The sequence below is a fragment of the Centruroides sculpturatus genome, unplaced genomic scaffold (genome assembly GCF_000671375.1).
Source record: "Centruroides sculpturatus isolate CEXI.00-Female unplaced genomic scaffold, Cexi_2.0 scaffold1943, whole genome shotgun sequence".
NCBI classification, from domain to species: Eukaryota; Metazoa; Arthropoda; class Arachnida; order Scorpiones; family Buthidae; genus Centruroides; species Centruroides sculpturatus.
The window spans coordinates 14,634-31,239 of NW_019386107.1; the positions used below are offsets into that span (position 1 = coordinate 14,634).

Here is a 16,606-nt window from a genome sequence, read left to right on the forward strand (position 1 = left end):
GGTGAGGGGCGGAGCCCGACATATCTGAACGGACCACCCCCGAAAAATTCCTTGGGATTTTTCGAGCCCGGGTCCCCCAGAGCGGTAGGCTGCAACCTTGACCGCTCGGCCATCCGGCCGCCAAATAGAATGGCTACGTGACGATAGATATAAAAACTGGTTGCAGGAAATTGAAGGAGAAAATACAAAGTGTCATGGCAAATATTGTAGATGCATTTTGATAGCAAAAGTAAGTGATTTAGAAAAGCATAGGAAAACTCAAAAACATATAAAGCCAAACCATCGTTTAGTATTGTCCATTTATGAAAAGCTCGAATGTTCATAGAACAAAGGGAAATATGGCACTTTTTGTAAATGAAGGTTGTCCTATAAGTCATGTAGACAAACTAACTAAATTCCGTACAACAAAATTTTCAGATAGCAAAAGTTGTAATAATCTGACTCTTGGACGAACAAAATGTTAAGCCATAATTTCAAATGTTTTAGCACCACACATTAAAGAAAATTTAATAGTTGATATAGGTGATAGCAACTATAGTTTACTAATTGACGAAAGTAATGACATTTCAGTTTCCAAGCTTTTAGGTATTGTAATTACATATTACACTCAAAATAAAAAATGTATAACTACAATTTTTTTTTAGATTTAGTACCACTTAAAGAGTGCAATGCTGATGCAATTTGTGAAGCAATTAAATTTTTCTTGAAAAATAATGCTTTGGATTTGCATAAACTCGTTGCAATTGGAACAGATAACCCTTCTGTAATGATAGGAATCAATAATGGCGTATATGTTAAACTCAAAGCCGAAGTACCTGCTTTGATTTTAGTACGTTGCATCTGTCATTCATTACAATTAGCTATTTCCCACGCTATAAAAGAAGACCTTCCAAGAAATATAGAATTTCTTATTAAAGAAATATTTAATTGGTTTTCTCATTCTGTGATTACACAATCCAAATACAATGAACTCTATTCTTTGATGAATGATGGAACTGAGCCATTGAAATTAGTACAATGTAGTGAGACTCGTTGGATGTCAATTCAAACCACTATTGATAGAGTTTTGAAATAATGGAATGATTTAAAGGCAAATTTTAATTTGGCCAGAGCAAACAAAAGATATTATACAGCAGAAATTTTGTTCTCAATGTTTGATGATCAAAGAAATTTCTTATTTCTTAAACCTGTACTTGATGAAGTTCAGAGATTAAATAAAATATTTGAATCTGAGAATAATGATCCTACGAAGTTGCTACAGGACTTACTAAATTTAATAGAATCTTGTTGTTCTAAGATTGTTATTCCAAGAACAAAAATAACAAATGATGTAGTGATTGAAAACCATTTAGCACTCAATCCATATTTGGGTTATCAATTTGAAACTGAAATAAACAATTCTGCACTGTTAGATGAAGAAAAGAAAAATATTCATAATCTCTACATTACTTTCCTTTTGTCTCTTATAAAACAATTTCTGGAAAGGTTACCTGACAATATATCAATTTTGAAAACCTTGACGTGATGTCACTAAGTATTGACCATTGTCTCAACCCAATTAAAAGTGATATAATAAACCTTGCCAAAATGTTTTTCACTGATGATGCAGTATTAACTCACATTGACTTTCAAATGGAGGAAAATCCATGCAATCCAGTGGAAAGAAACTTCCAGCACGTTAAACCTGTGGATGATTGTTTCTTTGTTTAGTTATGGCAACACAACACTTGGGCAATTTGTCTAGGGAGGTGGATTCCGGGAGGTCTTTTTAAGGGAAACTGGCCCCTATTTAGGCATTACAGACATGGAGAAAACCCGGAAAACTCCACGTGGCCAGCCCGTCCGAGCAAGGTGCAAACCCACAACCAAACTTCCAGTGTTCAGGGAACGAAGACTGCTTGGCTACTGGTGGGCCTGACTTGTAAATGAAAGTAACTCAATACCAAGATGCTGCCAGAGAAAATCCCTTTCAAGACTTGGTCAATTTTGTTTTAAAAATTCTTTTATTACCTCACTCAAACGCAGAAGTAGAGCATTTATTTAGTAAGATGAATATTGTTAAAACCAAACTGCGGAATAGATTGAATATTATTTCACTCCATAGCATATTAACGATTAGATGTGGTTTGAAAATATTAGAGAAATTCAGCTATGATTATGAATTGCCAGTAAATGTCATTCAAAAAATAGGCACTATAAAATCATACCAAAATTTTCAGTTTGAAGCAGGACCATCTTTTGAACACAATGAAGAAATTGAAGAAGTAATGGAATTTAGCAACGAATGGAGTTTTTGAATAAAGTTAAAAATAGATTAATTGAAGGTTGGTTTTTATTTTTTGTTTAGCTATCTTTTTAGCAAATTTTGAAAATTTTTTTAGCTATTTTTAGAGTTTTTTGTTTGCTTTTAGCTACTTTTATTTTTTTGAGTTGGCAACCCTTAGGCATATTGTGATTTTCAGTGATTTAGGATGGAGTAATTTGTTCGGTGCTCCGTCCAAGAAATTCTCAGCATTCTTTTGTGTCCATATTTCAAAGGAATCAAGTTTCTTCTGAGAAGTGGCATTTATGGTCCAGGTTTCCAAGACGATAAGTGGCAATCAGAAAAATTTGTGACATAGTTGCTTCTAAATAAATTTCACAGACAGTTTTTGCTGCAATGGTCATAGTAGTAAAAATACATAGAAGAAACTAAAATACCAATTTTTCATGTGCAATTACCAAGAACAAGTCTTCCATTGAAGAGACAACCTTTTATTAGTCTGTGCCTCTGCAAAATTATACAAAACAGTTTAAACAGTTAACTGGTAAGAAGCTAATAATTAAAAATACAGTTTCAATTAAAAATGGCTGATGATATTTACACAGTAAAAACTACTAGTGAACTTTTTAAACTGTTTTGCATAATTTTGCAGAGTCTAATAAAAGGCTTTCTCTGCAATGGAAGACTGTTACTTTTCATCATGTTCAATCATCAGGAATAACAGTCTTCCATTGCAGAGAAAACCTTCTATTAGACTCTGCAAAATTATGCAAAACAGTTTAAAAAGTTTACTAGTAGTTTTTACTGTGTAAATATCATCAGCCACTTTCAATTGAAATAGTATTTCATTCTTGAAATTTGTATAACATGTTATTCTCTTAGTGAATGTATTTGGATGATTAAAATAAGCAAAAATAACTGATGCTGATAAATAATTGAATATTATATTATATCAGTTATGTTGACATATAAAGTGCCATGAACTCTCTGGACAAACACAAAAGTGGACTCTCTTTTGACTAACTTTCAGCACCTGAGGATGACCATTGGTCAGATTGGAAACATAAGCATTCTTCTAAAAATACCACTGTTAAAAGTGCAATAATTAGTCCAGCTAAGTTATCACAAAGTCTAGTATATCATCTTTGTTCTGATCTTGAGTTCCTGGTTTCTGTAAGTATGATGGTGGACATACATCCAAAAGTGGTAAAAGAGAAAATAGAAAAATAAGTTCTGTTTTTAAAACTCCACCAAAGAAAATATTTTTCTTATATTGGATAGAGATTATTTTACTGTTAAAATGAAAAGTTTAGCTTTCTTTGGTAAAACATTCTTTAATCAATAAAAAACTTTGTTGAGGAGCTTAGTTTTATCTTTAGTACCACATAAAATATTTAAAAAAAAATATATGTTATGGCTGGCATTGCTTGAAATATCTTTCTTCTTCAAGTTTCAAAAATGAACAAAAGGTTTAAGGTCTGAAGCAGATCTATAATTTTTATGCTACCACGTCCATATGATTTTCCTGAAAAACATCGTAAATATGATATATTTCTTTTTATAGTGATATTCAGTATCCTACATAACACTAAAATTGGCTCCACTCACTGGATATGATACAATGAATTCAAAGGACACCTGTTAAAAACTTTAACATTATTTAAATGAATGAAAACACAGAAATATTGAAAGTGGTGTCCTTGTGCATCTATGCTCCTTTTTGTATGAATAATCATGTTCAGACTGATTGTATGTAAAATACTAATGTTACTAATGTTGATAGCTTCAATGCTTCTGAGAATGCTTTCCTTCAGTTTGCATATAGTTCTGGGATTGGTTTCATACACTTTCTTTTAATATGTATAAAATTTTCCCACTAATGTTTCAACATTTCAGTTGGGCCAATTTTAAGTGGGACACTTTAACATTGCTAAATATTAGTATATTAAGGAATCCCTAATTATTGCTTTAATAACAACTTGAATGAAGTCTTGAAGTCAGCAGTACCTACTTAAAATGATATTTGATATTTATACTTGATATTTACATGTATAATTACCAGTTTTTTTCTTTTTGTATACATTATTGACACTAGTGAAAATTAGGTTTAGTGGTAATGAATAATAATTTTTTTAACATGATGATGATGATTTAAAAATTTTCAAAAATGTTTGTTTTCATTATTTTTGTAAGTATATTTTGTGCTGATTTAGGCATTACAGACATGGAGAAAACCCGGAAAACTCCACGTGGCCAGCCCGTCCGAGCAAGGTGCAAACCCACAACCAAACTTCCAGTGTTCAGGGAACGAAGACTGCTTGGCTACTGGTGGGCCTGACTTGTAAATGAAAGTAACTCAATACCAAGNTAATCTGTGATAATTTTAAAACTAAAAATCGTACATGTTATATAGAATTGTACAGAACAATATTTCAAGTCGTTCTGGCGTAGTGCCAAGAACAAACTACATAACTGGAGTATGTGAATTTAAAAAAAAAATTGCAAATTTTTACAGATAGATGTCAAGTCTGATATATTTCAATTTTTTTCTATTGAAGTTTATATTTAAATGTATTTTAGAATATTCAGTCATCAAATTATATATGCATTTTTTTGAAAATTTTTCAAAAAAAAAAATTGCAAATTTTTATACAGGAATGTATTTCATTCTGTTTTTGATGTAATTGACGAGATAAACTGAAGTATTTATGAAAATATATTATAGTATCAAAATTGAAAAAAAGGAATATACGTGTATATATATAACAATAAATTATAGCATTATTATTATAAAACAGGTGCATTCAAGCCAACAAGAACTGTGAAATAACCATATAAAAATAAACATTACATATTCAAAAACATATAATCTATTAAGAAATATATATTTATATAATAAAAGGAATTAGCATATTCTTTCATTTTTATAGAACTGGAAAAGTGAGGCATTCCTTTAATTTAATAAACTAAAAAAAAATCATTTTTTAATTTTAGTTTCTTTGCATTACAATGGAATCTATTTAGTGTTGTCATTTATGTATTTTTATTGTGAAAACATGCTAGAAGAAATTTATGAACAAAGCAAACCACGAGAAATATGTAAAAGGAATTCATCTAGTGACATTTTCTGAAATAAAATTTTTGTGAATAATTCACAAAAATTTAATCCGCTATTGAAGTTATAAAAAATGATCTACATGTAGCTATTTTCTACTCTTAATTACACCAGTTCCCTAAATAAAATAAGTTTCTCTCAAACTGCTTTCTATTGATTTTCTTTCTTTCACTGGTGCAATGTGTGTGCACCAGTGTGTGCTACACTTATAAGGAATTAGATTAAATTCGAAATACAGCAATACAACAAGGGTACCGAAGAGAAAGGATAGATGCTCTTATTAGGAATTGTTAGAAGCATCAATGCAAGCAAGGAAGAGATCAGCAAAGGGAAAAGATTGTGCTCAGTTACATACCATTTCTTAAAGAATTGTTAAGAAGGTGAGCAGAAACAGGAATTTACAGATAGTTTATAGGCGTAATCTGACCGTATACAGGCTCTTAAGGAACGATAAAGGAAGTTATAAGCGTAACATCCTGACAGGGATATACTCCATACCACTGGAGGACCATAGATTTAACTCCAACTTGGTATACATAGGAGCAACTATGAGAAACTTGAAGAAAAGAATTGATGAGCATAAACAATCGGTGAATAAAAACATTGACACTACTGTCCTTGCTGCTTGTGCCAAACAGCAAGACATCACGGTTTTTTGGGATCAGGCGTCAATTATCAAAGCTACAAGATCCAAGCAGGTGGTGAAACATCTAGAAAAATTAGAAATTCACAAGGCGCAAATGAACACGTGCTGCATCAATCATAGAGATGCCAACAGGTTATCATCCACATGGAAGTCTTTCTATGATAAATTGACTTAATCTATATAAGCAATACGGTTAACTGCAATGATTTTTAATGGATGTATAATCTTTTGTTTAATTTTGTTTAAGTTCATTTTATATATATTGCAATTTTTAAAGGCATATTACATGTTAATATAAAATTGTATAACCATTTTTTGAATTTTTGTTTTGTGTAATTTTCGAATTTCTCATTCGATTCAGGAAAATAACTGAGGATGATTGCTTAAAGTGTTCGAAAACGTTTTTAAGATATTAAAATATTTTGCTGGACTATTGAAGGTTTTGTCTTTATTTTCTTTTTTCTTTGCACTTAAAAGTTAATTATGAATATGCTGCATTATTGGGAAATAATAATATTTCATAAAAATGAGGCATCATCACAACACAATATATTGATTACATTTTGAAAATATCTTAGCTTTTTTAATTGGAATTTTTGTATATTAAATTTTCTAAGAAATTCATAAATATAAAAATAATAGGAAAATTTATATATCAATGCATTTTATAAAAGTGAAGCATTCATTAATATTAGTAATATATCTGGAAATTTTAATTAGTAGTTTTTGTTTTAATAAAAAAAAAAAAGACAAGGTGGCTTCAAAAAATATTTTTTGGACAGACTGTGTCTTTTTTGATTAAATTAAATTATCATCTGGCAAAATTTTATAAATAGTAGTTTTTGTTTTTTAAATATTCTAAATACAGTAGTCTCAATTAATAGAGACTCATTTAACTGAGGTTCTACATTACCCAAGGTAAAATGGAAAGAGTACTTTGTCAGCAAAGAAAAGAATTGTTGGAGAGTACTTTGTCAGTGATTCCCAAAGTGGATGCTATCACCCTGTGGGCAGTGAGTAAATCTAGGGGAAAGAAAGAAGCAATTGTGAGGCAAGGTACCAGATGGAAACTGTAGGCTAGGGTTGGGTCACCGGCAACTTTTCAATTTCCTCTATTAAAACGGGTAAGAAAAAACATTGCACTTAATGGTTTCCACGTGTACAGAACACCGTACAGTATGCACACAAAGTGTGAGGTTCATAGAGAAGTGTTTCTAAGAATATTTCCATGCCTTTCTCACACAAGGGAAAACTGGTTACGGTGCATTGGGTATAAGTTTATGGAATAGGGGACAATGGCTCAAAAATGTTTGGGATTCACTTTTGTATACTATAGTTTAAATTGCCCAACTTCACTGCCTGTAACCAGTGTTCTTCTTCTCCAATGCAGAGGACTTTGCAAACGTTTTTGAACCTAATGTGGTTCTTCTTCAGGTGCTATGGAATTCCCTATATGAATTCGAATTCGAACCACATTAGATTCGAAAACGTTTGCAAAGTCCTCTGCATTGGAGGAGAAGAACACCAGTTACAGGCAGTGAAGTTGGCTAATTTACCTACTCCAGTGTTAAAAATTTTTTATAGTTTACTATAGTTTATTTCAAAAATCTTAACCGGATAATGTACAGCATTCAAAAGGGACTCTAGAAGTTTTAAAAACAATTTACTCTTGTGGCTTTGATTTTATAATATGAATTTTAATTATAATTTTGTTTTCATGACACAATATTTTGTATTTCACCAATCACTACACCACATATTCTGGCTTTACTGAGTTTTATATACTGGTTAACTGAGCTTTTGATTATCCACATTACATCCAGTCCACATCCAGTCCACATTACCTCATGTAATTAGTACTCTACTATAAATACAACAAAAAATTTGCAACATTAATTAACTTACCAAAACTTTTCACTTGCCATTCGCATGTTTTCTAACTGGATAATAATATTTCTTCAATGATCTGTAAAACAAATATTTCAAATTGACAAAAATTAAACCATATATTAAAATTACTATTAAAAACATTATCCTCTTGGCATAATCTAGAAGTTGAAGCAAATTTGCAAAGTAAGTTGACAGGTAACTTTGCAACAACTTCCAGATCTTGCTAAAAGGATTGTAAGGCAACTTTTGACTCATTTCATGTAATACAAAGTATGATATATACAAGTAGGATCTTGTTTTACATGAGACTGCTATATATGTAGACTTGTAAATTTTCAATTGCAAATGGTTAAGTTAACTTACTTCTAAAATCACTAAATCTGACAACTCTTAAGCAAATCATACTTCTCAGCTTCCAACATTCTGAACACAGAACTATGGAACCAAACTGCTTGTTTGTTTGTTTTGTTAAGTTACGGTAACACAACACTCGGGCGATCTGCTTAGGGGGATGTCTTCCAAGAGGTCATGTTAAGGGTAACTGGCCCCTATACGGGCATTACAGACGTGGAGAAAACCCAGAAAACTCCAAACGGCCAGCCCATCCAGGTTAGGTGCAAACCCACGCCCAAACTCCCAGCGTTCAGGGAACGAAACTGCTTGGCCACTGGTGGATCCCAAACCAGTTGTCCGGATTCCATATTGACTTTACAATGTGTCGGCACTCTGGCATCTTTTGGAGTTGCCCAGGATCCGAGACGAGGACCAAGCCACGGTCAAAGCCAGCAGAACACAGCCAAAACTCAGAACGGCCATCCACCGAAAAAAGGCACATAAGCCACCACGTGTTTTTTCGAACTCCATCATCGGCCAGGTCCACATCCTGCAGCTTGGGCAACACCAAAAGGTAGTAGTGTGGACTCAATGTAAAGTCAATAAATGTGAGAACCAGTATTACTGAATGCCACTATGTGAAATGCTGGTGTGTGTGTATTTTTCTCAAGTATTTTACTCAATACAGAAAACCTAATTACCTAAACGTAACTTCTACTTAATTTAAATTCGGTTAAAATAATTTATAAATAATATAATTAATCATTAAAGAGGTCGCTAATACACAAAAAGCAGACGAACTTTACGATCCGCCATTTTTAAATACGTAAATATTAATTAATTATTAAACAAATTACTTATTTAATTTCAACAGTTAAGTCTACAAACCTTCACAAATACGCTTTTTGATACATTTTAGATTAAATATTTAATTAAAAAGTAAAAATTATAAAATGAAACTTACAAACTTCCCGCCCTTGTTAGAAGAAACAATACGCCCTCTACGTAAAAAACAAAAAACACTTTTAATTAAAAGCTATAATCGAACCTAATTAAAATTTTTTTTCTCCGACATGCCAACATTAAGAGGAATAGCCCCCTTTCTTTAATTTTCTCTGCCCTGTAGGCACTAATAGGGATTTTTTTTTTTAACAAAGTCCATTATGGATTCGGCCAGACTCATAATGGGACGAGCGGGTGGTGAAGGACGGGACCTAACTCCCAAAAATTTCTGAGGATTTTTAGTCCGTCCGGGTTTAATCAAAGCGATAGGCCATCCGACCGTCAACTAATTAAGGCTGGTAACAAAAAGTCGGCCTACAGATGAAATTTTTTGATCCGATCCAACTCCGGCAGGATGACCGAGGTGCCGTTCTGGGGATCCGGAATCGAATCTAGGCGGTAGAAGAACTCGTGAATTTTTTATGGGCAGCTTGTAGGCTACTGGATATGTCGGGTCCTATCCCCACCATCTAACTTTCTTATTGTAGGCTTGGCCGAATACATCATAGAGACCGCCGTTGGCCAAATGAACAGTTGGTCGCGTGGAGTTTTCCGGGTTTTCTTCACGTGTCCAATATGGCTCAGTTTCCCAAAAGTCCTTTCCAGAGATATCCCATTTTACAAATTGCTTATATGTTGTGTTGCCGTATCCCATCAAACCAAACTAAACCCATGATGAACGTGGGAAAATGGTTCTCTTACAAGTTAGTGTCCATAGAGGAAAAGAGCAAAAATTAAAGTATCCGTTTCCGAATCCCCAGAGAGACAGATTAATATCCAAATAGCTATGGTCATCCTGTCGTCGCTTTATTTTTATTTAATTAATAATATTCATATCATACAATAAATTAGAAGCATAATTTCATTATGAAGAATTTTTCTTTCAGTTGTAAGTCTAAATTTCATATGTGAATTTTACCTTTATATTAATTCGAATTTGATAAATAACGCATTGTTAAATCTGTAAAATATTTTGAGTCAGTCTTGAACATTCATATTTTTAAAAGTTTGATTCTCCCATTTGACATCACTACATTACTTTTTAGTGTCTGTATCTCACGTGGATAAACAACGCCTAAAGTAAATTAATATCTTATTAATACAGCATTAATATATTATAAATATAGATCGTAGTTTGTATGGAAGAAGGTCACACAGCACTGAGGCCTGAAAGGCTCAACTTAGTGTTTTTGTTTTAAGGCCTTCGAAATTAAAGTAAAGCACAAGTAACAAATTACATTCGTATCTAACGAGGCTTATATAATATACTTGATGAGCAGTTTAAATAACAATCATTGAGTTTCTTCTCGCACTGCTATAAGAGGGCCATTATAAAACGACTGGTTCAGCTAAACCATCAATAGTACTTTATTGATGGTTTAGCTGAACCAGTCATTTTATAATGCTGATAGTGAAGAACAGGTATCTAGGTTACACTTGTCCTTCATTTTTTGTCACCCTCATAAATGTCATTTCTTTAGTTCTGTCATTATGTTTCGTTAATACCCAAGCAACTCGATTGTCTCACTTAATTAATATATAACGTGATAAAAAATCACTAGGATAATAAAATCCTGATTTATTTGTTTATTATGTAATTAATATTCTATTGTACTTCGATTAGTAGGTTTAATAGCCGAGTGGATTTATGCACCCGGCTACTGTAGGGCGCTTATTAGAATTAAGAAAGTTTAAGAAAGTACTGTTCAGAAATGGAAAAATCCGAGTCGTTAGATGTGGAAAATTAAATATTTATAGATTTTTCACAGGGTAACACTTTCGATTCCACGCAGGCAAGTGCTATGCGCTGTTACAACGGGCTGATATAGCGCGAAATAGATGCGCTATATCATTGTCGCAGTAATTGAATGAATATAATATATATATTTTAAAATTTCTTTTAAGACCTTACAACTTTGCTTGATAACTGATATTGCAGACCGTGTGATTAGTCGTATTATATCCGACTAATCAAATATGAGTCGGATTATTCGGATACTCTACCATGACGAAAAATAAAACCTAAATTTTTGCATAAAATCGAAGAAATTCATTGCTTTTGATACAAAATTCAGCAGCTGTATTTGTGATTAAATTTAAAGGGCCATCAATTTTTTCTTCTCACATCTGGAGATCTATATTGTAAAAATTCTTTCGCTAAATTCTAACACACTACTACTCGATTGCGACTTTAGTTGAATTTAACACAGGAATTTGCAATGTGAATATTACCAAGCAGTGTAAGATAGGGGCAGCAAATCAACTGATGTTTTTTTGGGGCCCCGTAGAATGAAAAACTTGAGAGAATGAATTATTTATCAACAATATAATGCACCGCTAATAGATGCCAAATTTTGTCGGTATGTAGCTGCTTCTTACTGTCCATAGGATGGAAATAATAATAATAATAATAATAAACAGAAATTAATATTTCGACTATAAAATAAATTTTAATTATATAAAATGATTTTGTTTTAAATAAATAAAAAGTTAATAAGTGATTAATACACTGTTAATAATAAAAGCGTTGCCATCTTATTAAAATGCATCTGGCAACAATGAGAAAGAAATAAACATGCGTAAAATTTAAAGCGTGACTTTCCATGTGAATGTTTATTCGAAGGATACATTAGTTCGACTGTTAGATAAATCATTTTATTTAATAATTAAGAAATGTCGACTGCTAAAGTAAGTAATCAGAATTTACATCTTCAAATTCTGATATTTAAAATCTATCATACTCTTAAAAAATGTAAACATCGCTAATGAAGCGTTACTATATTGAGATCCGGGTGAAGGACAACTAACATAATCGATATTTTTGAACTCTGTATAAGTATTTTACAGCACATTTTATAGTATTTCATGTGTACTAATTGTAGATAAAAAGTAATAGCAATTCAAGAATTATATTTTATATATATTTTTTTATATAAATGGAAATGACGCTTTAAACGCACCATCATTTCGCTGCCATGTTTGAACGGAAAGCGCCACTGTTTACAAAGTGTGCCCCCTGCCAATATTTCTGCTTGCCTGTATTGAGTAAGTGTATATTATTCTTAACCCATAAACTGTCAGAATACATTTGTATTTATTATTTTAAATCCGCTTATTAGTTTTTTAAATTTTTACTTATTACGTCATGTCACAGATTGTCAATAATCAATATGTAGCCTATTTGTGACAGGACTCTGAAAATTCTTTACTTGTCAGAACCTGTAATATCTGGAATAATTGTGCTTATGCTGTCTTAATTTTTAACCATGCCCGGTAACAGTGCCGGCTCGAGGCAAGTTTTAGGATGGAGCGAGATCCTATTATGGTGCCCCCCTTGGGTGCCCTTAATTTATACCCTTTAATTTTCTTTACCACTGAGGTGCCCCCTAGGACTTAGCACCTGGAGCGGCCACTCTGTTCGCCCATAATGCAGTTATTGAAGCTACCAGGCAGAGCCCGGTAGCTTCAATAACTGCATTATGCCAGATTGTGCAAATTGGACCAGGATACAAATGAGTATGAAGTTTTTCTTTGTAAACCTGATTATTAAAGCCAAATGAACTGCCAAATTATCAGGCTGTAAGCTTGATGCTGCTATTGAAGCAGTCGAGGTACACACATCAAGAATACTAGATGGCAAATGAAATACTGTAACGCATCTTGAAAATGTACTAGAAATCTTCCAGGCTACAGGTGAAAAAACAAATCATCTGTCTTCTCTGAAATGCATTAAAGATGATTCCAATTGAATCGGAAAGGGCATTCTTGGTAACTGGACTTTTCTTTAGTAAAATAAGAATCAAATTGAGTGATCGGAGTATTGACCATCTTTGCTTTCTAAAATCTCATTATAAAAATTTACAATAATATTTTGTATCTTTGTATTATGTTTTATTTTGTATTTATGTTGTATTATGTATTATGCTTGACATAAGTTTATTTTTCTATTTGTGAACATTTCCACGTAATTCAAAGATAATTTTTAATATATATCTTACACAGCATTATTAATATGATTTTTGAGATTACAGAACGTATTAAATTACTTTAAAAATGAAAAGTAATTATATCATTTGATTTCAAGATATTTCGTATATCTTAAAAATAATTAATTCTAACCCGGGATTTCCCGGTATCCCGAGAAACAGTTCACTTTTTTCCCGAAATTACGGGACAAGCAAAAGACCTGGAAATGAGAAACNCCAGGAAAGTTAAGCAAATTGTTGCTGAATTTTTTACTTTAGTTTTATATAAAACTATAATAATAATACATAGGCATATAGTTTATACTACAGTATAATTTTACTCATTATTTGCATTTATAATTTTTTTTATAAAACCCATTTCTCAAAAGTAAGCTTTTTATAATGGTTACAAATATCATGTTTTATTTAAAAAACAAAAATTACCTTCTAAGTTAGAAGTTTAATCTAAGTTTATTTTTTTCTTTAAATTTTCAACTCAATTCAAAGGCATTTTTGTTGTAAGCAGTTTTCAACAAACTAATAAATTTTTCTATTTGTGAAAATTTCTATGTAATTCAAAAGAAATTTTTTATACATATTTTACACAGCATTATTATTATTATTTTGGATGTTGCAGGACATATTAAGTTACTTAAAAATGAAAAATAATTACATCATTTGATTTTAAGATTTATTTTATATCTTAAAAATAATTAATTATATTCCGGGACTTCCTGGGATCACGGGAAACAGTTCACTTTTTGCCAGTATCCCAGGACAAGCAAAAGACCGTGAAATGAGAAACCCTAACCAGCCATACAAAGATATTGGCATAGCATGCTTCCTATCTTAACATGGCGTCAAAATGATGGTAGTATGTGCTTAAGATTTTTATTACGTTATTATCATTATCAAGAAACTAAATAAAACTTACCTAATTCCAGCTTGAGTTTGATGTTGAAATGACTTGTCAGTCATGCGTTAATTCAGTAGAGAGAGCTCTTCGGAATTTGGATGTAAAGAAAGTCGAGATTGACTTGAATAACCAACAAGTTGTGGTAGAAACCAGTCTTCCTTATTCGGAGATTCTACATCACATTGAACAGACCGGACGACGGGCAGTCTTGAAGGGTTATGGATCAATTTCAGGTATGTTTTTCATGTTAAATTATAGAGTTTTCTTTTGTTAATTGATGTAAATTGCTCTTCTAGGTGGAGCAGCAGTAGCTGAAATCTTTGGAAAAAATGGCATAATGGGAATTGTCAGATTTGCACATATAAATGATAGCAGTTGTATTATTGACGGAACAGTTGATGGCTTAAAGGGAGAACACGGTCTTCACATATGTGAATTTGGAGATTTGACAAATGACTGTGAGAAGTGAGTCAAAAATTCTAGTTTAAATTAATATCATATAACTAAATTTTCAATTATTAAAGTGCAAAAATTCTATAGTGTTGGAGGACATTATAATCCGAGTAATAAAATGCATGGAAGTCCAGAAGATAATGAAAGAGTAGGTGTCAACATTTTAAAACATTTTAATTACTTGAAACATTTAATAAAGATGTTTTTATTTTAAAGCATTATGGAGATTTAGGGAATATTAGAGCAGATAAAAATGGAAGAGCAGTTTTTAGGAAAGAAGATTCAACAGTGAAAGTGTGGGAAATTATTGGGCGCTCATTAGTTATCACAGAACATAAAGATGATTTAGGAAGAGGAAACAATGAGAGATCAAAAATTGATGGAAATTCAGGACAAAAGTAAGTAATAAAAATGACATTTTCATAAATGGAAATAAATATATATTCACTGTAGTAAATAAAAATCATAATAATTTTTAATTATTGTAAGCTGTAGATAAGAAAATAATAAAGTCTGACATTAAATTTTTTATATTAATCCAGAAAATCAAAGCTGCATATACAATGGCAGTTTTAAGCACAGGCAACTTAGACTTTTGTTTAGGATCTTGTGCTTTTAGGGAACTTGGACATGCAAATCCATTATTCTCAATTGTGAATTTTGATCCAGTATTTATTAGAATCCATGACTAGGATTCATATTAAGTATTGTTTAATCGTGACTTTCCATTATATACATTTATGGAAAACGTACTTCATAAGTCAATATTTGGCCAGATCCTCATGCATTCTAAAGCTGCCACTGTACACAAATGTGAAATAGGAAAAGTAACATTATATGGTTATGATTAATTCATGATTAATATCAAGTACTTGTCAAAAATTAATGAATTGTAACTTAGTTATTTAACATAATAACGACTTGATTTACCAAATTATAATCAATATTCAATAAATTATTAAATATTTAATTAAAAAGAAAGGTATTTAAAATATGTTTTATAAAAATACTTTTTAAAAAAAATGTTATTTTTCAGACTAGCATGTGGTATTATTGCAAGATCTGCTGGACTTTTCCAGAATCCAAAAAGAATATGTCTTTGTGATGGTGTATCTGTCTGGGATGAAAGGGAGAAACCTGTTGCTGGAGAGAGCAGGGCAAAATATTAATAGTTTAATTATTCAGTTGCTATTATGAAAAATATTATTAATTTCAGTTATTTATATATACATAATAATAAAAGATTTGAAAGTATTATTGTAAATACTACACAAACTACTCATTAAAAAGCAATTTTTTCTTGATACATTTTAAAATATGAGTTATTGAATTTCAGATAATTCATTAGTTGTTGATTATTTTGATTATTTAAAATTTTTAACTATATACTTTATTAAGAAATTATCTTGATAAACCCTAACTAATTACAGTGGATGATCGGTTAACGAACAAATCGGATAACGAACACTTTTGCAAAAGATTTTTATGATCAGACAACGAACACTTCACTGAACAAACATAAGAAGAAGCGACGGAAATAGTGAATACCGATTGATTTTCCTTTGTCTTCAGGTAACTTTTTGGAGCGTGGGAGACATCAACATTGATGCTCAACCCGATATATACTGATCAGATAGTATTCCTCGAACTTTGAAATACTCCCTTGTAATTCCAGCCTTTTATTTTTCTGACAAACAATTCTTTTATAGTATTTGCAAGACTGTCGGGTGGGCACTCATTAAGTTTTGCGTCAGTTTTTGTTTTTGAAAGGTGAGAGTATAACAGCAAAGGTAGAGAGTGGACAGATGTCTGATGTTGCTGGGCAGTATGGCTTGAACAATTCTACAGTAGGGTGCAGTTCAATCTTATCTAAGAAAGATAATGCATTATCAAGAAGACTCAAGCAGCTAAAGGAGTAACAAAAATCACATCTGAGAAATAAAGAGCATTGAAGAGCTCTTAACGGAACCTGAAATGGATCTGACAACAGAAGAACACCAAGAACTCTTGAATGAAGAACACA

General features: G+C 31.7%; 1 protein-coding gene and 1 pseudogene across 2 annotated transcripts; both read left to right on the plus strand.

Annotated features, from left to right (window-relative positions):
* Positions 1-338: 338 nt before the first annotated feature.
* Positions 339-2,819, plus strand: LOC111613632 (annotated as a pseudogene).
* Positions 2,820-11,811: 8,992 nt separating this feature from the next.
* On the plus strand, positions 11,812-15,867 carry LOC111613636 (copper chaperone for superoxide dismutase-like). 2 transcript variants are annotated; one of them, XM_023354988.1, is made up of 6 exons: positions 11,812-11,937; positions 14,159-14,363; positions 14,427-14,595; positions 14,671-14,731; positions 14,800-14,981; positions 15,620-15,867. In XM_023354988.1, exons 1-6 carry the CDS (start codon positions 11,923-11,925, stop codon positions 15,750-15,752), a joined length of 765 nt encoding a protein of 254 aa, XP_023210756.1. In that variant the 5' UTR covers positions 11,812-11,922; the 3' UTR covers positions 15,753-15,867. The 2 variants fall into 2 exon arrangements, with proteins under 2 accessions (XP_023210756.1, XP_023210758.1); XM_023354990.1 differs by lacking the exon at positions 11,812-11,937 and adding an exon at positions 12,204-12,294.
* Positions 15,868-16,606: the final 739 nt, after the last annotated feature.